Source organism: Candoia aspera, chromosome 5, assembly GCF_035149785.1.
Source record: "Candoia aspera isolate rCanAsp1 chromosome 5, rCanAsp1.hap2, whole genome shotgun sequence".
In the NCBI taxonomy this organism is placed as follows: domain Eukaryota; kingdom Metazoa; phylum Chordata; class Lepidosauria; order Squamata; family Boidae; genus Candoia; species Candoia aspera.
In genome coordinates, this window is record NC_086157.1 from 35,973,456 (window position 1) to 35,997,491 (window position 24,036).

Below are 24,036 nucleotides of genomic sequence, written 5' to 3' on the forward strand. Positions count from 1 at the left end.
CCAGATTTCTCTCTCCGGCGGAGGCGCACCTAAAGGAGGAGAGGGCTCCGGCCGCCTGGGCTGCAGCCCGATCGCTCCCGAGCAGCGCCTCGCTCTCGCTCCCCTGGCAGCCTTCCCGGCCAGGAGCGTCCAGCGCCCCCAGGGGCGAAGATCCGGAGCGGCGGCTCCTCCCCCGGACCCGGGGCGAAGGGAGGGGTGTTCGCTCGCTCGCCGACGCAGCGGGAGTGGTGGCGGGCGATGTGACCCTAGCAGCGGGGCGAGCCGCAGCTCGTTGGGAAGATGTGGCTGAAGCCCGAGGAGGTGCTTCTGAAAAACGCCCTCAAGCTCTGGGTGACCCAGAAAAATAGCGGCTACTTCGTTCTGCAGCGCCGGCGGGGACACGGCGACGGCGGGGGCCGCTTCACCGGTACGGAGCGCCCGGGGATCGGTCGGCCGATCCCGCCGGACTGGGGAGGGAAGGGGCAGAGCGGGACCTGAGCGGAGAGGTGGAAGAGGGGCGACCCCTTCCAGGCGGCCGCGCACAAACCGGCAGGGAAAGACGTAGGAGTCGCCTGTGGACCCCCCCCCCCCCCCGCCATCTGAAAGGGGGCCGGGGGGGGGTCAGCTTCTGGCCTGGAGGGGACCCCATCCATTCGTCCCCTTCCCGAGGGAAGCCCGTCGGGGCACGAAGGGGGCTTTACGCCACAACGAAGTCTCTTGGTCTTCGAGGTGCCGCAAAACAGCCGCTGCCTCCTTGTTTCTGCAGCCCGCCCCCTTGAGGGAACGCGAGGCTGAGGCGGAGGAAGTAACTTCCGCGGGGATGGGGAGGGAAAGGCCGCTGCTCCTGCGCCCGAGGTGGGGAAGGAGACCGAGGGGGAGAAAGAAGCCTCTTTGTGCAGGCAGGTTGCGCCAGGAGGCCCCGCGAAGGAATGCCGAAGCGGAATACTTTTCCTAGGCTTGGTCTGCAAATAGTAGCTTTCCTTCTTTTCCCGGGGTGGTGGTGTTGGGATTGCTATAATGGACACCTGATCCTGTCTCTCTCTGCCCAAGTTCGTTTTTAAAAACGCAGAATATATTCAATAAAAGAAAAGGTTTATGTTTTCTAAAAACCTCATTCTTGCAAGACGCTTAAGACGTATAATATATGGGATGTATTGTTTTGGTGCCCCAGGCAGCTGTTAAGGAGAAAAAGAATAGAAAATCAGAGAAATTTATTTAAAGAGCACAGCTCACAAGAGTGAAACTTGATTTGGAATGAAATAAGAGATGTATTTAAGACGGGTTGTAGCATGAAACAAAATATGTAAACATTTTTCAAGGGATACCAAATGTAAAACATCTCCATGTGGAATAATGTGGGCCAGGCAGTAAGGCAATACACACACACTGTATTTTTTAAATGCTAAGGTTAAGTACTACATTTATTATTTATGGCTCCTAATACACAGAGACAGTTTATAAGGTATAATTACTGATACAGAAGTTTATTTCAAACAAAAATATACATGCACTTTTTCTTTTGTCATTATTTGACAAAGCCGTACAAATGAATCTGAAAACATTTGCCCTAAACAATAATAAAGTGTTTAGATAAATAAAAGTAGGTATTATTCCACTTCTGGTGAATCAGTTCAGAGCAGTCATGGTGCAACTATCTATAATATGCTAATTATAGAAATAAACCATTTCATCATTTTTAATAACGTTGATAATTTTTTTACTACATTAATGTAGTAAAATAGCTTTCTACTTATTGTGTGGTGACTAAGAGTCCACAACTAAGAGCCCACAACAACTTGATGGCGCGTAACCAACCAAACAATTGTGAAATTAGTTGTTGCCTTCTGAAACTCACCTGCATTTTCTTTGACCATGAACCAGTTTCACTACAGATTATAGCTGGGTTCAGTTATAAAACTAAGCCCTTAACAATTAACCATGTTTTAATCACATGATATGCTATGTCAAAGCCAAACAAATCTTATTATGGCTTAAGAATGATGTTTAAACTCAGTGTACTTCTGTGAATTAACTGCTGAAAATAACAGAAATTCCTAACCTAGAAATGTCAGTTTTGTCCTGATTCTTAAAAGTGCAATTATGCACCTGGAATTTGTTTCTCATATCTAAGTAGTTATACTTCTATACTTTAGTAGCCCAAATTACCTCTGTATTTAGATTGTAATTAAAATATATTGCCATATATAGAAGTGACAATGAATTTCAAAACTGGGAATTTTGCAAGTTTCATCAATCCTTTCAAGCCACTACTAATACATATTTGGCTCCACCTATCCAGCATTCTATTTATTCCATCCTACATTGTATGTACTAATAGAAATCCCTGTTATCTGCCCTGGTAGCAAAAAAAGGATTCATACTCATTGGCGATATACTTGTAAATACCACATGCTGATAATAAACAATAGGAAAATTATTTATTGAGATGGGACAAAGGACTAAATCCTTAATTTTTTCTCATCCTTTACTGTTTATGATGGTGCCATGTTCCACATCACTTCGTAATTAATATTATCAGGTTTCTCATATATTTTTCTACATAGCATTTACTTCATGCATAATTAACTTATAGAACTCACTGGCTATGTTGACCCATCACCCTATACCATCACATGGCTTAGAGTGATGTATGAAGCCACACATCGTTTAATAATATGCAAACTAGGTCACAGTGGCTTGTTTCACAAACAGTGGTTAAAATATTCTGATTTAGTGTTATATGTGGATGCAGCCATTTCCCCGAGATATGATGATGATCAAGTCTGAAGTCTTTACAAAAGAAATACAATAACTTGCCATGGCAGGTTTTTTTATCCGTTCAATCATGTCCGATTCTTTGAATTTAACGCCTATTAAATTAAACCTTATGTTCAGAGGAAACATGCTGCTAAATCTTAAAGGCAAGACAAAAAGAGTAACTAAATCTCCTGAAATGCATTTCCTGACTAGAGCAGCATTTTGCCGTCCCTAACAAATCCTGAAAAATCTAGTTTGAGAAGACAATTATAATTTGAAGGGCATTACATAATATGCCTATTGTCTTGACAATACTCATGTAATAATCTCTCTGTAAAGTTTTTAACTATCAATATCATACACAATCATTAAGAAATTTGTTAATAATTTTAGAGTTGCTATTATGTGATAACCCTGGGAGTTTAAACAGAGTTTTGAACAGGATCATAGAGGTGGAAGTGTCTTGAGATTGTCACAAGGAATTGATATTGTGACATTCTTCACAGCTAAGTATGATTACCATAAAGAGAAATGTCCTGTTTTTATGATGGTGTGGGAGAATTACAGACTTTGAAAATTATGGAAAAAATCCAGCCAAAGATTAAGCCATCCCTGTAACAGCCTCCCAAATTGCATCCATATATAACCTCCATTATTTTCTCTTAAAATTTTCCTTTTCCTTGAGGCTTTTGAACCATTTCCTTAGTTTTTGTAGTTCATACTTCTGTATTTATTTTCTATCCTGACTATTATTTTTTTATAAATAACTCAAGGTGGGGAACATACCAAATACTCCCTCCTCCTATTTTCCTGGCAACAACAACCCTGTGAGGTGAGTTGGGCTGAGTGTGTGTGACTGGCCCAAGGTCACCCAGCTGGCTTTCATGCCTAAGGCGGGACTAGAACTCACAGTCTCCTGGTTTCTAGCCCAGCATCTTAACCACTAGACCAAACTGGATCCATGTTATATGTTACCTTTGAGCAGCAAAATACCTGCTTTACCCCAAAGAAGCAGCCCTGCCCGCTCTTTTAAAAAATTGCTTTGATTGTGAAAAATGTTGGTGTTGAGATCTCATGAAAAGTACAGTGTTTTAGCAATCACGTGATAGCACTGGGAAACAAGAACATGTTCCAAACCCTTTTGCACTTTACTGAAAGTATAAGTGCTTTACAGACATTTTGCCCTTGCATTATCAGTCCTTTCTGGCATGAACAACAGCAGGCTATTAAGACCTTTCACAAAACTTACGGAGCAACAGGTTGCTCCTCTCTTCCTTACTATTACGCCAAAATACATATAAAGAAATTAGTTAATGTAGAAAATAATGGCTATGGTCCAGATTGTGATTATTATCTAGCTTTGGCATATCCTACATAAAGTATGTTAGATGGCTATGGTCTTTACATGCGGAAGTTTGAAAAATCAAATGATCTAAATTCCTGTCCAGATTACAGCCAGCAAAATAAAAAAGATAGCATTTAATTGATTTATTGTATTATATAGCTAGTGTTAACTCCACTTATCCTTTCTCTTAAAGTGGAGAAGGTTTTCCCTGATCGTTTTAAACTTTGATAATTAGATTTATAATTTCACAGCAAAATATCATATTTTAATGTCTCCTAGACTTTAAGACCAGAACAATATTGTAGCACAGGGTCCCTATAATCTATAGTTTTCAGACTTCTCAGATACAACACCCCTTAACTCCAACCTTTTCCTCCATTTAGAGTAATTATATACAAAGGAAAACAAGGAACAAGACAATTGCTGGCTGTTGTGAAAAGGCATGGACACACACACACAATCCAGGAATAAAGCATGAAGACACTTAACCTTCTGCATCTGGCTACTCTTCTCTTTTTGATCTCTCACCACTATGTTCAGTTAAATATTTTAGCAATGTATGCAGTCCCCTTACTCAAGCAGCCAAATAATTCAGGAAGCCTTTAATTAAGTGTAATTAACTATTTCATCTGAATTGGGAAACCATGGTTAACAGTGTAGGAACAGGCAACATAATAAGCCAATCTGAAGCTGCGATGAAGTATATTGACTTTTCAGAAGCCGTTAACAATAGCTTCCTAGTTTAGAGAAAATGAGAATCTGATCAACTTAAAAAGTTTTTGTTTGTGGCAGAAGGAATAGTAAGAGGTTTCATACATGGTTGAAATGCTACTGATATCTCAGCTGATTCGATTAAGATATAAACATGCAAATATGGCCATTACCTTTACAAGATGGTGCATTCCTTCAAAAATTCAGAAAGCCTGAGTTTTTCCAGAACAATAGACATCCTGGGTTAACATCCCAGTCTTGGTTCCAGATGAGTGTTTCTATGGAATGTATTTTCAGGAGCTGATTGATGCTGGGGTTGGTTAATGGGCATATATGGGAGAAGCCATAATACCATATTGTGTTGTATTTTCCTTTTAAATTCTTGATTGTATTTTTTTTTTTAGTAGAACTAATGAATTAGGTAGCTCATCCTGGATGTTCGCTTTGTAAACTTGGATTTATACATATTACTGGTGGCTTATTAGGATGGCTCTGGAAAATAAGTACTTATTCGTTTAGAACTTTTAAATGCTACACTCCCACATAATGGCTCTGGTTTGACTGCCACAGGAGGATAAATTTGTCAGTGGAGGAAGCCTTTGACTGCCTGAAGATGAGGTGAACATTTCTATATTCTTTGCTGTGTCAAAAAAAATCACATGGAAATTTAAATGAATATCAAGTATATATGTACTTGAGATACTATGCAGCTATACTGAATCTTGACATCCACTTGTTTCTTTGATGTTTTTTCATAAGTTATTCCCCAAATAGCTCACAACAATTCAAGTGATCAGTAATACATATAAAGACCAAAATAGGAACAATTAAAAATAACCCAGTATGTTAATTTGTTCCACACTAAATAAAGCAGCATTAATAAATTAACCAAATAGTTTTGTGTTAAAAGAAGGCTGAATGAAAACTGCTAAACAAAGGGGAAAAAGTCCCCTGTAGTTAACATACAAAAATGGGTTGATAGCCAAATAGACCGCAGTCTTCTTCTCTGCTCTCTTCTGAATCTCCTTTCTCAGTTTCTTCCCTAATTCTGAAATGATGAGGCAAATGTCACAGACCTTTTTTGAACCCCACATCGATAACATAACACTCTTCATCTTCTCTCTAGCATCTTCCACCATTTTCAGGCACCAGGATTTATCAGGCTGTAAAGAGTTAGGGTGGAGTAAGACAGCTGGAAATGCTAACATGTTTAATTGCTGTCTCCTAAATACCTCTTGATTTAAAGCACCTAAAATGTGCATATGGAAAGAAATAAATTCAATGTAGAGGGATTTTTATTTTGCTGCAGATAGGTGAATGAATCAGTATGCAGTACAAATTAAATTTCTTTTTTAAAAATGGAAATAACAGCATTTGTATTGAGTTTTCAGATATTCAGATTGTTTTGTATGTGTTATCCATTCATAAAGATGGATGCCTCCCAGGCTTTCTGCTCCAAATAACTTGGATTTTTAAAAGATTATTTTCATTAAAAAAAAACCTGTTTGATTGTACTTAACTTATTTATGAACTTAGTTTTCTTCCAGGTTCATGACTGTACTTTCTGGTAAATAGGTGTCCTGTGTTAGAACAGTCCATTTCATGAGGATTCGTAGAAAAGATTAGCTTATACAGATATAAAGAGCATTTCCCATTTTAATACTGTATTGACAAAAGATCATACTTCAGGAATTTCTTTTTTTTCTGAGTACAGCCTTCCATTTCAAATCTGTCATCTTAGAGACTTAGGACAGAGTTTAGAAGCTGCATTTGATTGAAATGATCATGAGTTCCTTGTGTGAACATTATTATATAATAGCTACATTGGAAAGACATACATTATCTACAATCCCCTGCATGCCTGTTTGGGGGAATTCAGCAATACTTACTTCCTGACTTGCACATCTTACAGAAATCCCCTTTCTGTTGTCCAAACCAGCAGTTGACAATTGCTTCAGCACTAGCAACAGACCAGAGTCGTCTTCACTTGAGATAGCAGCCTAACGGGAATTAGATGGGAGATTGATTATGCCATCTGGCACGTAACTCATCTTCCACTATCTTCTCCTTTCCTAGTATCTGATGGCCTTGGTAGAATGCCAATTCATACAATTTTATTATATCTTACTTCTTTTCCATGAGTCTTAACACTGTATATTTTACGTGTAAATAAAGTCAAGGTTTCTTCAAGTTGAGGTGGACTCTTGTTGAATTTGTGGATTATTGAGGTTACACATCTAAGTACTAAACAAACCCAACAGTGTTTGGCTTCTGAACCCAGTTAGGGCCAGCCAGGTGTTATCAACAACTGAGATACTTCACATATAGTATACATGACTTTTTAAAAAAATTCTCATTGTGTCCAAATCAATTATAGAACATATTAAAAACAGATAAAATAAACTTAAAGGCAGGTTATATTTACAGTGCATAATTAATTTTTTGTTTTACTGGTGGATTTGTTATATATTATTAAGTAAGTGTGATTGAAAGGTTAAAGCAAAATAAGGAACTCGATTATGAGAACAGTAATTCAGTTGTGAAAGAGGAATTGAACACAATACGAAACAAGAAGTATGCATATGTGATATTCTCCGTTGGATTCACTGTTAATATTTGTCAAGTTATATCTTTATGCACAAGTCCTAAGCTCATGCAGGCTGAGCTACTAATACTACTTGTTCCTACCCTACTTTAGATAGATCAACAATTGCTAGGCATTAAGATTTGCTGCTTGGCATTAAGATGCTGTAGTATTTTCTGGAAGTAAATGGTACTTTTGGCAAGATTGCTTCATCTCATCTATGCCATCCATTTCCTAAAATTATAGCTTAAAGACCTATTTTAGGTATTGATCTATTCCCGGTCCCCTCTCCCTAATAGAGATAGGACCTTACAGTGCTTATACATGAAATATAATTAATACATAATACGTAATTATTTTAAATATTCATTTTTTTAAAAATGGTGTTTGTACTTTTAGCCAAGTTTAAAGATGTTTGAATTCCAGAGGAAGCTGATTTTTTCCTAAAACCCTAAATTTTGGTTTGATTAACATATATTGAGAGTGAAAGTCTGTTTTTCAACTACCCTTTTCCTCCTGGTTGTTTTTTTTTTTTTTTTGTCTAGGTCGTCTAGTAGGTGCTCTGGATGCTGTACTTGATTCTAATGCACGTGTTGCTCCATTTCGAATTTTGCTACAAGTGCCAGGATCACCTATTTACTCTGCCATTGCATGTGGTGAGTTATTGAGCGGATCAGAGGTTTACTGGGCCATTGCCATTGGTGAGTTATATATCACACAAAAACTGAACTCTGAGCATGCTATGGTTTGCATGTCAAAGAAAATGAAGGTAACCAAATAAGTAACACTACTGTGTGGGTAAGGCTTACTTAACAATGCACATAGAATTTGTAATATTTATACGTTTGGATAATATTAATATTTGTTGACACAATATTAAACATCCTAAGTTACATCATTGTAGAAACTGTAAAAAACATAAGCATGACTTTCATAGTGGAACTCACATGCCTTATTTGCCTTTTTTCTAACAATTAAAAAAACCTGTGCCCTCTCCCTGACTTGCAAAGGAAGGGGGGCAACTTTTAAACATTCAGCATATGTTTATATGTATTTATTTGTGTGCTTTATATATGTTATGAATAAAATATTAGTTTGTGTCTACTATTGAAAATACACAAAATTGAAATTGAAACATGATTGGATGCATTTTCACGGAACCGCGTAGGGACTGTCACCTGGATCCTGTTTTGATTTTCAGAATTGCGGTTTTCAGTTTGATACAGATCATACATACGCTCCTGCATTCTTTGTTGTTGTGGTGGTGCGTAATAAATATCCTCAGGCCTAAAAAGATGTGAATAGGAGGGTATTCTGCTGCCAGAAGTGTGAGGAAGGAATTTTTTTGTTGATTCCTCTTTTTTTCCTCTGTTCACAAACAGCTGCTAAGGAAAGAAGAACATAGTTAAAGGCTTACATCTTCCCTTGCTGCTGGTAGAGGAATTGTAGACACTTCATCAGTACTTCAAAAGTTGCAGTTCAAGTCCTTTCATTTGTAACAATACTAGAAATGGGAAAAATAGATGTATGATTCAGTTACTGATTTCCCCCCCTAAGAATCAGTAGAGTTCCCTAATTAGCAGAGTGCAGTTTTGTTTACGTGGTTACTTCTCTACTGCAGTTAATAATGTTTTCTCTGGTGTTGAGAGAACTGCGAGTTTTATATTATCAGTTTATTAGTGTCACTCAATTTCTTTTTTAGGGTAAACAATTAGAAAGCTTGATGATCTTGTACAAACTTCCCCCCTATTGGATTCTGCCTCGTATTCCATCACCCACCCTAGTTCGCTTCCGTTCTTTTCCAAACTTTAATACTGATTGGTACTGAAATTGAGAAGCTTTTTTAATAGATAAGAATGCCATACGTAAAATAAATAGTTTTATCTAGTTAGTGGAATGATAATTTATATTTGTAGGATCAGTTTTGGTTGTGAGCTGCCCAGAGTTTGGTACAAGATGGGCAGCTATATAAATGTTTTAAATAACTAAATAAAGTATTGATCAGAGCATGCAACTAAAGCATTTTTGTGGCTATATAAAGAAAGATCAATACATACTGTACTCTGGAGAAAAAAAATAAATTATTTAGAATTTGCTTTCCAAGGCATGCTGCCAATAGCAGCATGGAAATAATTCTCTAGGCTTGATAATAGCAATGAGGAAAACAACAGGTGGAGTCTCTCTTGCTCACAGCAATTGATTTTTGCGTACAATTTATTTGACCTTGCAGAAAATGAAGGGTAAAAATGCTGAGATTATCTTGCACTGTTCTTGTTTACATGTTCAGAAAGTGCAAATTTTAAAAAATGGGCAAAATAATATTCTCTGTATTCATAGCAATCAACTTTCAGTAAACCTATTATTTCATGTAATAAATTTTTGTCAGTTTTCCTACTGTCATTCATACTGTCTGGTGGACAGACTGATGAAGGCTACAGTGTCCCTATTCAATTACAATTTGTTTGCCCTTAAAAACTACCACACATGATAAGCTAGGTATTCTAACCCTGTGAGATTTTCTGTCACGTTAATATCAGAGAAGAAAAGATATAATTAATTTGATTCTTCAGTAATAATTGTATAACAAGTTGCATACAATTACTATTAGTTGCTCCCCCAACTTCCCTTCCTTTTCAGAGAGTTACAGCTGTTGATAAAGCAGGTGAGTGAGATGCAGCATTTCAAAATAAGATATGTAGATGGGACGTGGGCAGGAATACCAGGCCTGTAGGCTAGATTGGGAAGCAAAAAAACATCCCAATAGGGCAGTGACAAGCCAGTTTTGTACTATACATATCCAAGAAGTCACCAGGAATCAAACTTGTCTTAAAGGAGACTTTACCTTTTAAAATTTGACTTCAGTTTTATTGTGTAGTCAAAATGCCTGAGTGTGGGCAGTTGTGACTTTACAGCTTGTGGTGGCATTTTGCACTACTACTTGTTTTCAAAATCTAGTAGACGTGAAGCTAATAATGTGTGCATTGTGCTGAAACAGGAGTTATCTTGATTAATTCTGTTTATCAAGATACAAGGTTTTCCTGTTGAGGAAGTTAACTCTTGGACAGTTTCCCTGGCACTTGGCATTCTTTATGGGAAATCTAGCTGTCGAAAGTGGAAAACATACTTAGCTATGTTTATCTCTGTTGTAGGAGGTAACATGCAGTATCATTAATGATAGCAACCTCAGGTTAGACTATGTTTATAGGTATTTTGCTGATCTCAATTTCCTTTCTCCATTGTGAAGAACTGGAAAGGGTAATTAAAGTTTTTTTCTTTTCTTTTTTTCCTTTCCAGTAGTTCTTACATACACTGATCAGGTTCAAAAGTTATGCTAGCCATGATCCATGAACCCAGCCATTGTGGTTTGTAGATCATTATGTGTACCAGGCAACATATTTATTCATTACATTATAATTAATAAATCATGTCTTAACAAAATGTGAGAACCTGTCCTTCTCTTTCTTACTTCTCTATATTCCCATATAAAACAATATTGGACTTATATTATTTATTTGTATTTATACCCATAAAGGTTCTAAACCGTTTGCTGAAGTAGTAAAGGCTTTGTTCTTGTGACAGTGGATTTATTGATTATTTCAAGATTACAAATTTAGTATTGTTTAAATGGAACAATCTTACTTTATTTACCTGTAAGCATTCACCCAGATTATTTTTATTTTTTAATTTACTGACCACTTTTGCATGACAAAGGAAATTAGATTATCAGTATAGGCCTAATGTGCTGTCTAAACTCAGAACACTCTCAAACTTAAGATGGAATGCCTCAGTTTTACCCAGAATTAGTCGTATATTTTCTTACTGACCTCTTCATGTTATCCAGAGATAGGTTTGAAGGATCATTCTGTGATTAGCATTTCTTCTGACTTCCAGATAGAGATGGGAGGTTGAGAGAGGCATCAAACTCAAGGCATAGCATTTCCTTCTCCATGATTTATTTTCAGAAGAGGAGGAGACAGAGGTTTCCAGGACATTACATATTTATTTCCTGATTTTTTTTTAATAAAAAATGAGATATGTCAGCAGAACCACAGATAGCTGGGATATAAGAATTTATGTGAGGCCTACCTATACATGTATCAGACTAGGGTTAGAACTTTAAATTGGCAGATGTAAGTTGATATTTCCGTTTGTAAATGAGTGCTCACATATTTAAATGTTCATATACGCACATGCACACGTACATATATTCCTTGGAGGCAGAAAACAAACAAGGGGGAATGACCAGGACTGTTTATTTTCTTCTGATGTGGTTGTTTTGCCTGTTTATGTGCTTGTTTTGTTTGTGATTTTTTAAAATGAAAAGTATTAAAATATTTAAAGGGTATGACATTTTGTAGTATATAAAATGATACCCTGAATCCTTTTTATATAATTATGCTACTGTTGTAGACCAGAGATAATTAAACTAGAACTGAAGTTAGCTAAGGAAATGCTGGTTGAGGGATCTATAAGATACTGTTCTGATTCTTGTAACTGAGCCAAGACAACTGAGCTGTCATGGAATGTTGGAATGGAATAATATAAAAAATATTCCAGTCATCAGGAAGAGACAGTTCTTAACTATACGTAAATACTTGTGACTGTATATGATGCAGGCGATGCATAGGAAGTGTTATTATAGCAAAAATCACAATAATAGACACTATCATCTGCAATTAAAAAAGAGGTTCTGACTTTCTGTTTTCCCTTTATGGAAATAGAGAAGGAGAAAGTTTTTTTTTTTGCTATAATAAAAACATAAGTATATGAAAGAAGTTTTCTTTGTGGAAGACTGTCACTCTACTGTCTTATGCTAGGTGCCACAGTTGAGGAGATAAACCATCACTGGGAATGGCTGGAACAAAACCTGCTCCACACCTTGCCTGTGTTCGATAATAAAGAAGATATTGTCAGCTTTGTCAGAGGTAAAATAAAGGTAAAAAAATATCCTCTATTTTTCCATCATTTATACTGGTGTTAAAATAAGTAAAACATATTGCAAGTATTTTTGCTGGATATCTTCAGGACTAGAAATTTATAAGAAAAGTTAATACATGGTTGGGCTCATGGCTTTGTACTCTTCAGCTTTTTCTCCAATTGTGTCTGATGAAAGTGATACCATCACTTTAAGTTTTCTTTCCTAGGATCAAAATATATGTTTCTAATAGAAGTTTAATATCTCTGACTTCATTTACTTTACTCCATAAATTGTGTTCTTCCCATATACTTGATCTTCTAGTCTTCTGTGTGCTGAATTTTCTTTATATATACATATATGGAAACGCTTATCAGAAAATCCTTACCTGAAAACTTACCTTAATGGCCCACAAATCAACAAAGCATTAATAGAAAGACTTCACTTACTGATATAGAAAAATGTAAAGAAGTATTTGATACTTGTTGTCAATATTTAATACCTGAATACTGTACTGGTCTTCTTTGATCAAAGATATCTGTTTATAGAATTCTTTTTTTTTTTTTTTTAACCAAAAAGTAATGTGAGTCCTAATGGTCTATGAGAAAATTTCCAGAATCCAAAATTGCACTGTTAGGTGGTATTTTCATCAGGAACAAGTACTGAAATATAAGACAATAATATGACAATGAATAATTTATAGGGAAAGCTGCCTGTTCCAGATCTATAAATTTGATAAATAAATAAATAAAATAATATCTAGTAAAGACAGTTCCACAACTCTCCTCAATGTCTATCTTGAGATTCTGACATAATGATCTCAACTTCAAGTCCTGCCCCCATCTCTAAATTGTTACAATATGATTTCATATAGCACCAAAATTGGGCTGCAGAGATCCAAATGGCCACTAGATTAAAGCAAAGAGGTACAGAAATTCTTTGCTATCACCTAGTGGTTGCCCATATTTTTGCAGCTATGATCTTGTACTAAGGCCATTTTCCCACTAATAACTTATATTATAAGATTATAATAATTTACAATCTTCAGAGCATTACCCAGACGCTGAAATGATACAAAGCCTGCCCCCATTACTGCTACTTTAGCACAATGAAGGCTTGATGATTCTAGAAGATGCTTTAAGGTGATAGTGGAAAATGACCTATGAGAGCTAGGTGCCTTTAATTGTTCACAATTTTGGAAATATGTGGTTGGTTGTATATTCTAATCACAGACATAATTTTTCCAGAGAACTGATCAATGTCCATTAGCTTCTGAATTAATACTCTTACTCAGCTATGCAATTCACTGAGTGCTTTTGAACAATCATCATCATTTGCTTTAACCTCCCTCAAAGACTTAGTAACACAAGCAGGAAACCATGTACATCATCTTCATTTTCCTAAAGAAAACAAAATAAGCTGCATTACTAGTAAATGAACTATTTACTGTTCTGTTCTATCATTGTTTTGGGTAATAAGTTTACTTCGTTACTGCCTTTTTCTCCTTTAAACGTTTTTTTAGATTTTTCTTTATTCCCCCCCCCCTTATTATTTTTGTAAATAACTCAAGGCAGGGAACATACCTAGTACTCCTTCCTCCTCCTATTTTCCCCACAACAACAACCCTGTGAGGGGAGTTGGGCTGAGAGAGAGAGTGACTGGCCCAAAGTCACCCAGCCGGCTTTCATGCCTAAGGCAGGACAGAACTCACAGTCTCTTGGTTTAAAGATAATTTAATGTTTGTGTCTTGATGTAACATTGAATTTCTAGTGTGAGATGTTGTCAGAGGTATAATGTAACCACAACACAAAGATGCCAAGCTTCTACAGGAGGAACCCATGAGATGATCCATGCTTAGGTCCTTGGAATCTTACTTTTATTCCCAAAGAACAGTTGAATAATATGCTGCCTGGCAGAACAAACTGTCCTTCAGAGAAGGGAGAATGCCTGAAGAATCCAGTGCGAAGTCAGGAATGACACAGCTTGGCTTTTCATCTAATGAGCTCTGTTCAGTCAAGCAGCCCCTGCAGTAGTGGCCACCTCCCCACATCCTTGCCCAACAGCCCTTGAAGTCAGCTATTGTTACTGCCTTGTTATCATTGGGAGAAAGGTAAATGACAGGGCTATAAGAGTGTGTGCTTCTTGGTTGGAATGGAGAGCTGCAAGAAGAAAAAGTCCTTCAGTGAAATATTTAGCAGTGAATAACTGCATGGTAAGGAACTAGCTGTTTGTTTTAGGTTCATCAGTTGACTTCCCAACTCCAGTCATTTACTTTTATGAGCATGTTATTATGAGCATATTAGCTAATACTGTACTGCTGGTTAATAAGCAGTAGCCTTTCATTTTATACTGAATTATCTCATTTTAATTTTGTTTACTTTTTATAAATTATTTGCAAAGACAGTCAAAACAGACATCGAAGTATAATTAACTGGTAAGTTGACTGAACTTCTTTTGAAATTGAGTGAATAAAGAACAGATAATTCTGCTGTAGTTTATTTTGATAAAACTGTAAAAAAATAGACTGAATATTATCTCAGCCATCAACCTCAGGAGCATTATGAAGATTAAAATACAAAATGTTTCTTGTACACCAAAAACTCTGAAGTATTTATTTTTTATTTGTACATAAGTTTAGCAACAAGTGTTAGAAACATTTGTTTGCATATAATTTTTAAGCTGCACATTTCCTGTAACACGTTCATTTGTCATTGATTTAGGCATTAATAGCAGAAGAGACCAGCAGTAAACTAGCAGAACAGGAGGAGGATCCTGAGAAGTTCAGAGAAGCACTAGTAAAATTTGAGACCCGATTTAACTTCCCCGAAGTAGAAAAATTGATTACATATTATTCATGTTGCTGCTGGAAAGGGAAAGTTCCTCGCCAGGGATGGCTTTATCTCAGTATTAATCACCTCTGTTTCTATTCCTTCTTTTTGGGCAAGGAATGTAAGTATCAACATCTGAACATGCATACTAAAGCCCAGTACACTTTTCAAACTGCTGAAAGATTTTGTTAAAGCAAAAGTTAAAGGGACGCATGTTTTGGATGGTGGTAGATTGGAGAGGAAGGCATGTAGCTAACAGGCCGTCTGAGTTTCACGTTGTCTTAGAAAACAGTACTGGGGAGGAGTAGACACAAATGTCTGTTAAATGAGAATGGGATTTTGTGCATCTGTTAAATGGCAAATGGTATTCTACACAGATGTTATGAATTCTATGCATTTTACACATATGTAAAATGGAAGTGGGATTTGACAGATGCATAAAATGGCAAATGAATTTTGTCCATTGCATGCAAAAACCATTAAACTAAAATCTGGTATACCAGGGTTTTATTATTATTTCTCTTAGAGAAAATAAGATCATTTCAGAATTAATACATCTGATAAAGGAACGACCCACTCCATTCTCATCCCAAACTACTTATATTAAGCACACATAACTTTTGAAATTTAGGAATGTTACACTTTAAAAATGGTGCTTGTGGTTATAAGTAAATTAATGGGGCTTTATTTTTATCTAATGACAACTTTGTACAGACTGACAACAAAGAATTCATTATATTGGTCTTATGGCTTGCTTGGTTTTAGAGCTCAGACCTTGTAACTATAAGAAAGCATGATACTTCTTTACGTTTGCAGAAGAAAAAAATAGCACATCAGTGGCAATCAGTAAGATAATCCCTGGATGTATTAATCCTTTTATATTACTACATATATATTTTTCTATATATTATTTTACATATGTGTATAGATAAACATGCATACACACACATACTCCTTACATACCTATTAATTAAAATGTTTAACTTTGCATTCAGGAATTGCATGTTCAGTCTGCCATACGCCTTGCTTAGAGTAACCTTGTTTCTCCACAGAAATCTTTAATAAAAAAGGAAAGATTTATACAGTCTGAAGAGAAACCAGAGTGCTTTTAGGGTTTTTGTTTGTTTGTTTGTTTTTTAAAGTTTTGTTTCAATGTCTGTAAGAATAAAGCATAGTGATGAAAAATATACTATATGCATTTAGGCTTCTTCTGTATTACAGTGGGTAAAGATTTATGTATACTCTTTTATGCCACAGAATGACTATAGCAGAATTCACTCTTAAGGAAACATGAAGAGAATATTGGTATTTTTGTGAGACTTTCTGGGTTTTGATGATAACAATATTTTTGTTTCCTATGATTTCAGTAAAACTTATTATTCCCTGGGTTGATATTCAGAAACTGGAAAGAACCTCCAACATCCTTATGACTGATATTATCCGTATCACTACTCAAAATAAAGAACGAGATTTCTCCATGTTTCTTAATATTGATGAGGCGTTCAGGATAATGGAACAGTTGGCAGATGTAACTCTCCGCAGGTTACTAGATAATGAGATCTTTGAACTGGATCCAGGTCTGCAAGACCCGACTCAAATCACCAAGAGGTAAATAATAAACTTGCTTTTATTGTTTATTTGGAGACTCCCCCCCCCCTCAGTGCTATTGTAGCATAATCATGTCTAAATAAAGAGATCACCTATCTGAGCAACAAATGAAAGAAGAAAAACCTTCAAATATTTTCTGTTATTTTTATACTAACAACTCATTCTAGATCAGTACAGATCTTTTAAAATATCTCAACTGATGTAAAATTGTAGTTCAACTTCAGACTATATTGTTTTTGAAGCAATAGTACTTTTCCTTTTTTTTTTCCTATTTGAATTACTATTTATCATTAACAAATTTGCTTTGAGAGAGGCTGTTCCTGCCTAATGCATTTGGAATATTATGGTACAATTTGCATGCATAGATAGAAATTTTGATGGGAATCAGACTCATACCCTAATTCCACATATGCATCTATTAAGTCTTGTGTAGTACTCTGCTGCCGTTTTTCTTTTATTGATTGGGCAAGTGAGAGTGGCCTTGCTTACTTAGAAAAACTATTTCTCACCACAATTGATATTTTATTCTACCAAGTGCTGTTTAGCAAAAATAATATTTAATTACAACTATTTTTTCTTTTCTTTTTTATTGTTGTGAATCTGAATACATTATATTGTTTTGGTACAATGATATTTATACAATATTAGTTATACCCATTAAAAATTGTGATTTCATTTCAATTTAAATTCCAAAATTTTCTGCATTGTACTATGTATATCTTTTTAGTACTTTGGGGGTTTTTTTTACATGTTCACGCCTACGATAAAATATTCCTTCTGTTTCATGGCATTTCCAACATTTATTATTACAGTATATGATTTGTCTATCTTAGATATTATTGATAGAGTTGTATATCATCTGTAGAACATTTTGTATCAATTTTCCTTTGAGTTGTAACTTGGTGTAAATTTTATATATTTAGTCCTTTTTTTTACTGATGTGTCGCCATGATCAAAGATGGACAGATAGCAATTAAACTCAGCAGTGGGGAATGAGCTGATAGTAGGCCTGTTAAAATAAATAGATTTAACTGACTTGTGATCCAAGGTTTCTTCAAATAATGTGACTAAGTTTGAACACAACCACAAGCATTAATTTTCTCTCCTTTGCATTTCTTCTACTCAGGAGACCCTATTGTACTAAAAAGGGCACTTAAATTGCCTGTAAATAAGTGTCTCTTCCTTTTTTAATAGGGGTCTTGAGACAAGAGCACAAAATGAATACTTCAGAGCCTTTTTCAGGTTACCAAAGAAAGAGAGGTTGCATGAAATTGTGGACTGCTCTTTATGGACTCCCTTCAGCCGTTGTCACACAGTTGGGAAGCTGTATGCTTCAGATGGTTATATTTGTTTTGCCAGCAAAGAAGATGGCTGCTGTAATGTTCTTATTCCACTTACTGAGGTTAGCATGCCATTCACTAATACGTTTTGTTTTAAAATCTATTATGCCTCTGAAAGGAAGGATATGATCACTAACTTGAAATATCTTGACAAGAATTCCTAATTGGTGCAAATCAAAAATAATACTCATCATGAACATGAAACTTCATTGCTAAAAACCTTATTATCAATTGTGATTTATTTATTCATTATAAAAAAGTAATAGAAATTCAGTTCAGACTACAGGTTACAATCTTAAATAACCTTTCCTGCCACTCAAAGGACACCTTGTGGAGGAAATAACATTTCTAAAAATTGTTGTGAAGGTACATTGCTTAACAGAGTACAACAGTGCAACTTTTTTTTATTTGGGCTGTGAAAAACTACCCATAGGTAATTCCTAGAGTTTCAGTCCATGGGATACTTTTATTTCTGAGCAGCAAAATCCAAGGAAGGATCAGACGTCTTTTCAAACCTTTCTACTTGGGATGTGCATTTCTAGACAGCAGCTTTGAATGTTGATGACGTATCAATATCAGGACATTTTTCTCACTTTTGTGGTAATTTTTGTTAACAGATAGCTAGTATTGAGAAGATGGAGGACACTAGTCTTCTACCCAATCCCATCATTATCAGCGTAAAAAGCAAGACAGCTTTTCAGTTCATTGAACTGAAGGAGAGGGATGCTCTGGTGGAGAATCTGTGTTTGAGACTAAAACAAGTGAAGGCAAACAACCTTGTGCTCCAGAATGCTTTGAAAAGCAAAGATACGGTATTTCTTGTTCAACATATATTTGGCTAATTTGTTAAAAACTAGAAAAATAGTAGTAGTAGTAGTAGAAATATATTGTAGCATTGTTGCTTTAAAATAAGAGTTATATATTACAGTTTAAAGTTGCTGACTTTCCAGATGTGGTATTCAAAGTGGGATCAGAGAAGAATTTGAAAGATGATACCATCCTTTATTTATTTCCAGCTAAAGAACAGAAGTATTATCCTTAGAATACATCCACAGTAAAGTTGACGGTAGAGCTCTACATTTGCTCATATTGATAGAATTCACATGTCACATGAAACCATACTGTGGCTTTTTAGTTTTGTCCTAGCATGATATATAAACATAGCTTTTATGGTTTCTTAAGCAAACCATATCTTAATGTGATTCAGTAGTTGCATATGTTGATTCAGTATTGCACTATAAAAATGTACAACTGTAACATTCCCTAAAATGGAGAGCACTGCAATTGGTGAAACAGCTTATTCATATTTGAGAAGTACAACCCAAGAGATAGCAGAACAAACACAGAAAAGAGCTGAACACCTTTTACTGTTGTTTAATTTTATGCAGTGATTACATCAAATTAATGTGAAGTTTTGTGAACTTACAGCATTACAAAAATATATAACCCACTGATAAGCTATATTAGTAGCCTTTCATTGGATCTAAATAAATTTGTCCTGTTATTTTTCATATTTATACAGCAGAACTCTCATGTAATACATGCTGACTGTGAATTGGGGAGCTTTGGAATAGCTTCTCAGAGTAATGGTAAGAGTGAAAATGACAGAAACAGCAGACACATGCCGAATGCAGAGGCCTTGAGTTCAGCATTTCATCCTTCTGGAATGGATGGCCTTGACTTTAGAATGGTATGTTGCAGGGAGATTTTTGGAAGCCCATCTTGAAAACATTTATTAGTTACAGCCACTGCTTGTTACCATGTTCACTAACATATTTTAAACATGATTCTATCACACTGAAGAGTTTCTGTTACCATGATTTTTTTTTCCCCCAGAAAAGAGCTAAAGGCTTTTCCTGTTTGTTTCCTTTAACTTCCTTTTCCTCCATCATTCATTCTACTGAATCTGCAGATTGGACTAAATGTAAGAGCTATTATACATGCTTCAGAAATGATTCAGAAGAGCTGCTTCAAAATGTATGTGAGTGCTGTTATAATGAGTTAATTCATGAATGTTGACTCATTAAAACAGATCCTTTAAACACTGAACCTGAGTAAGAGGTGCTTGACTAGAAAACTCATGTGTTCTAGAGCACCTAGAACACATGAGAATCATTTCTAAGCATTCACAGCCAAATAGAATAGCATCCTGTCCCTTAACAAGAAACATTTTCTGCATTATAGCTTATTTTTAGTTATACGGAATGGTGTTTGCCAGCAGAATGGATTTTACCTCCTATTACATCTTTCTCTGTGTACCTTTTAAGTTTTTTTTATTAAAATGGTGAAATGAAAAGAAAATCCATATTAAATAGTGATGAATCAGTAAAGGAAAAAAAACCCTAAATCTCTTATAGTAATAACATGAACTAAATATAACCAACTGCCATTATACTTGTTTAAATATGAATAAATTCCTATATAAAATCAATTCAGTTGTTAAGCTTATTAAATGTAGAGCATATTGTGTCATTCTCTCAATTTTGCAACACAGAATTTTCAAAAATAGAGAGCAAATTCATATTCTGGATCCATTCCTTAAAATCAAGAGATTGTTAATACATGCTCCCAATCATTTACAGTTACTAATATTAAACAGAACTGTTTTGTTCAGATTTTTATAATCATCTTAATGATTCTAACTTGCTGTTAATACAGCAACTTTGTAACGCACGTATTATCTTTGTAAAAATTAATACGTTTTCCTCCAGTCAAGCTCATATTGAATGAAATGGAATGGAATGGAGCGGTTTCATTGATTTTTGCTACCTATGTTCTACGTAAAATGATATGGACTTGCTTTCAGGCTTTCTAAATGACAGCCAAATTTTCAATACCTTTCCATTATAATCTTATAAGCTGATCCAGTTATAAGATTTCAATCATTTTCTTTTTTCAGATTTCCATCTGTATTAAATAAAACTGTTTCTTAGAATGAGAAGCTATTTCTTAGCAATGTGGCTTCTAATAAAGTAGTTAATATGTATCCTTTGCTTTTAGTCTAGAGAGCAAATAAAAGAGAGGCTGTGGAATGATCATTTTGCTGAGTATGGTCGAACCGTTTGTATGTTTCGGACAGAGAAAATTAGGAAACTAGTTGCTATGGGAATCCCAGAATCATTACGAGGCAAACTATGGCTCCTTTTCTCAGGTGAGAATTCTGTAACTTGACTTCTCCCACAAATGATGTCACTTCACCATAGAAGAAAGGAAGCAGAAGATGGTGTCCATTTTTCTGTGCTTTTTAGGAGCAAGAGGATCAGGAAGAAGAAGGAATGGAGGCTCAAGTGTATAAAGGGATTAAATTTCAGAGAAAGAAAATACTGAAATTTTTGTTGATTTAGCGCTATGTAGACATTTAAATGTCAGGTATTTATTTTATGTGATAGAGTAAATATAGTATTTACTAGTATATTTGCTATAATGGTAAAATTATATGGTTTAATGTTGTTTAAAGATTGAATACCAAAATAATACTTATACACTAGACACTGCAGAAATGTTATACTTGGCACAGATAATTGATTTGGAAGTGATAAGACTTAAATCTTTAGATTATGATGTTTTCCAAAACAATGCTGATACATGGTGTCCTAACAACCAGGAAACACACTGAGACATGGAACTGGTCTCTAATATTTATTGCTAGTACTTAACAGGAATCCTAACAAACTGAAGAAGCGTGGGAAAACCCAGACATATAACCCCCAAGGGTTAAGGCGGTCCCGATCTGTGTCTCTTTGAATGGCTGAACAATTCATCAGTGCTACGCATGCGCTTGACAGTCTGGATGGGAGCCCCCTGCTCGCCATCCTTACTCATGACACATGGATGATTTATTTATCCCCACAGTATGTTGCTGCATGTGGGCTGCAGTCAAAACTAGTCTTTATAGGTATTAACAGGAAAAGTCTCATCATATTTGTGAACAAATAAACATTTTATTCAAAAGTATGTTTGCATGGCTAATGCATCGTTTTTGCACTTATTTCTGGTTCAGATGCTGTGACTGATTTGTATTCACATCCTGGTTACTATGAAAATTTAGTGGAAATGTCGATGGGCACGTATTGCATAGCGACAGAGGAAATAGAGCGTGACTTGCATCGGTCATTACCTGAACACCCTGCCTTCCAGAGTGAAACTGGCATAGCTGCATTGAGAAGAGTGTTGACAGCTTATGCACACCGGAACCCCAAAATTGGGTACTGCCAGGTAAAGATTTATTATGACATTAACATGTAAAACAGTTTTCTTTTGCTTAAGAATTGCAGGTCTCAAGGTATTAAAGGAGATTAACCAAGGAGAATGGAAACTTACTAGATTAGGAGAGAGGTCCATTCTGCCATTTCTATCGCCAAACTTTGTGTGAAGTTGAATTGAAGCACAAAGAAGACTTTCAGTTTACTCTTTTAATCTAAGTGCATTTTTGTTAATTCATCTGGACTATGTTCCACTTAGTTTTGTTGGTAGCATTACAGGAAATCAATAGAGAAAACCCATAGGATTGGATTTACAGACTCATATTTATAGTTTTGCTATTGAATGGATGGGGCTTAGATTAGCCATAAGTTAAGTACCATTTATTTCAGTGGAATTTGCTATAACGTGGAGTGAGTCTAGATCCTGTCCCCTATTGTTTCTCTGATTCCCTTATGTTTGTAGACATCTTCTAGATCTGTTTAAGTGCAGATGCTGAGAGAGAATTGGAATAGTATTATACTCACTGACTTATATCCTTGAGGAGAGTTTTCTGTCTTGGTCGGAGAGCATACCTTGGTTTCTGTTACTTTGAAAATACAATTTTAAGAAAATGACAAATCAGTTCTGTTCTAAATTTCTTTTTATGTCCATAGCTAACTGTAGTCTTTCTGTTGTAGGCTAAAAGCTGTGTCTGTAAGTCATAAATTCAGAGGCTTAAGGATTCCCTTGAGGACTGCATAGAATAAAGTATGCAGAAATAGTAGCTGAGATAAGGGGAGCTGGAAATCTCGCTTCCATTTCATACAAAGAAGAGCTGCTTAGGACCCAGCTATAGTCTTTTTGTCTATATAGTCCTATTTAGCTATTTGAATTTAGGTATGATTACTGAGAAGTCAGTACTGGTTTGTTCAATAGAACAATTGTTACTTGCTCTCAAGTATATGAGTATAGGATTAAAGACTAAGTACAGAATATAACTGATCAAAGCAGAGTTGAGTATTATTATTTATTCTGTTTTGGTCATGTAAAAAAATAATGTACTATTTAATCATGCAAAAATTCGTATCAAAGTGAAAACATTTGAATTGGATACATTCATTTAGGAGGATCTTCATTTTTTATGCTCTATATGCACACAGTTTTTCTGAATTTCAGATGCTGTAGTAAAATTGAGCAACTGCTGCCTTCTGATCACGCCTTCTTCCTTAAACCTTTCCCCACACAAACATTAAGCTTTAAAAAATCAGTGTTGGCCAAAATGAAATTTTTAAAAAATTACATAACTTTGGTAAGGTATACAAATTCATCTTGCTCTAATTTTTTATAATTTATCTGTAACTTACTCATTCACTCAGTTTTCCCTATCAAACATAACTATCTGATCCTTACTACATGAACTTTCAGATCCACACTGAACATACAGTCTAACCTTTGCTGAAAATTATTGGTGTTCTCAGCCAATCATCATCATCTGTATACAAAATTATGTACACATTTATATTCCCAACTAACCAACCTGTAACATCACAAGTATTTCTCATAGTTTTATGCAAGGGGACATTACACATCCTTGTCTTATTCCCTACTCAATATATGTGATTAGGTAAGCATTCCAATTATTCTCAATCATCTTCAGTTCTATATGTGTTCAAAACAGTCCTTAATTCAAGCCTATTCACAATCATATGGTTTCTTTTATATCAACCAACATGCAATAAACTGACCTTCTCGCAGTCATACATTTCTGTATGAATGCTGATATTCAA

At 35.6% G+C, this 24,036-nt stretch overlaps 1 protein-coding gene across 3 annotated transcripts in view; it reads left to right on the plus strand.

The window, feature by feature from the left end:
* Nucleotides 1-218: 218 nt before the first annotated feature.
* The window catches only part of TBC1D8 (TBC1 domain family member 8), a 32,959-nt gene continuing 9,141 nt past the window's right edge, over nucleotides 219-24,036 (plus strand). Inside the window, exons 1-10 of one of the 3 annotated variants that reach the window (XM_063304955.1) lie at nucleotides 219-406; nucleotides 7,922-8,077; nucleotides 12,194-12,312; nucleotides 15,012-15,240; nucleotides 16,487-16,727; nucleotides 17,922-18,129; nucleotides 18,685-18,879; nucleotides 19,590-19,757; nucleotides 21,068-21,218; nucleotides 22,068-22,282. In XM_063304955.1, coding sequence (XP_063161025.1) covers nucleotides 280-406; nucleotides 7,922-8,077; nucleotides 12,194-12,312; nucleotides 15,012-15,240; nucleotides 16,487-16,727; nucleotides 17,922-18,129; nucleotides 18,685-18,879; nucleotides 19,590-19,757; nucleotides 21,068-21,218; nucleotides 22,068-22,282 — 1,809 coding nt within the window. In that variant the 5' untranslated portion in view covers nucleotides 219-279. The remainder of the gene's footprint in view (nucleotides 407-7,921; nucleotides 8,078-12,193; nucleotides 12,313-15,011; nucleotides 15,241-16,486; nucleotides 16,728-17,921; nucleotides 18,130-18,684; nucleotides 18,880-19,589; nucleotides 19,758-21,067; nucleotides 21,219-22,067; nucleotides 22,283-24,036) is intronic. The other 2 variants (XM_063304956.1, XM_063304957.1) reach the window with 2 other exon arrangements.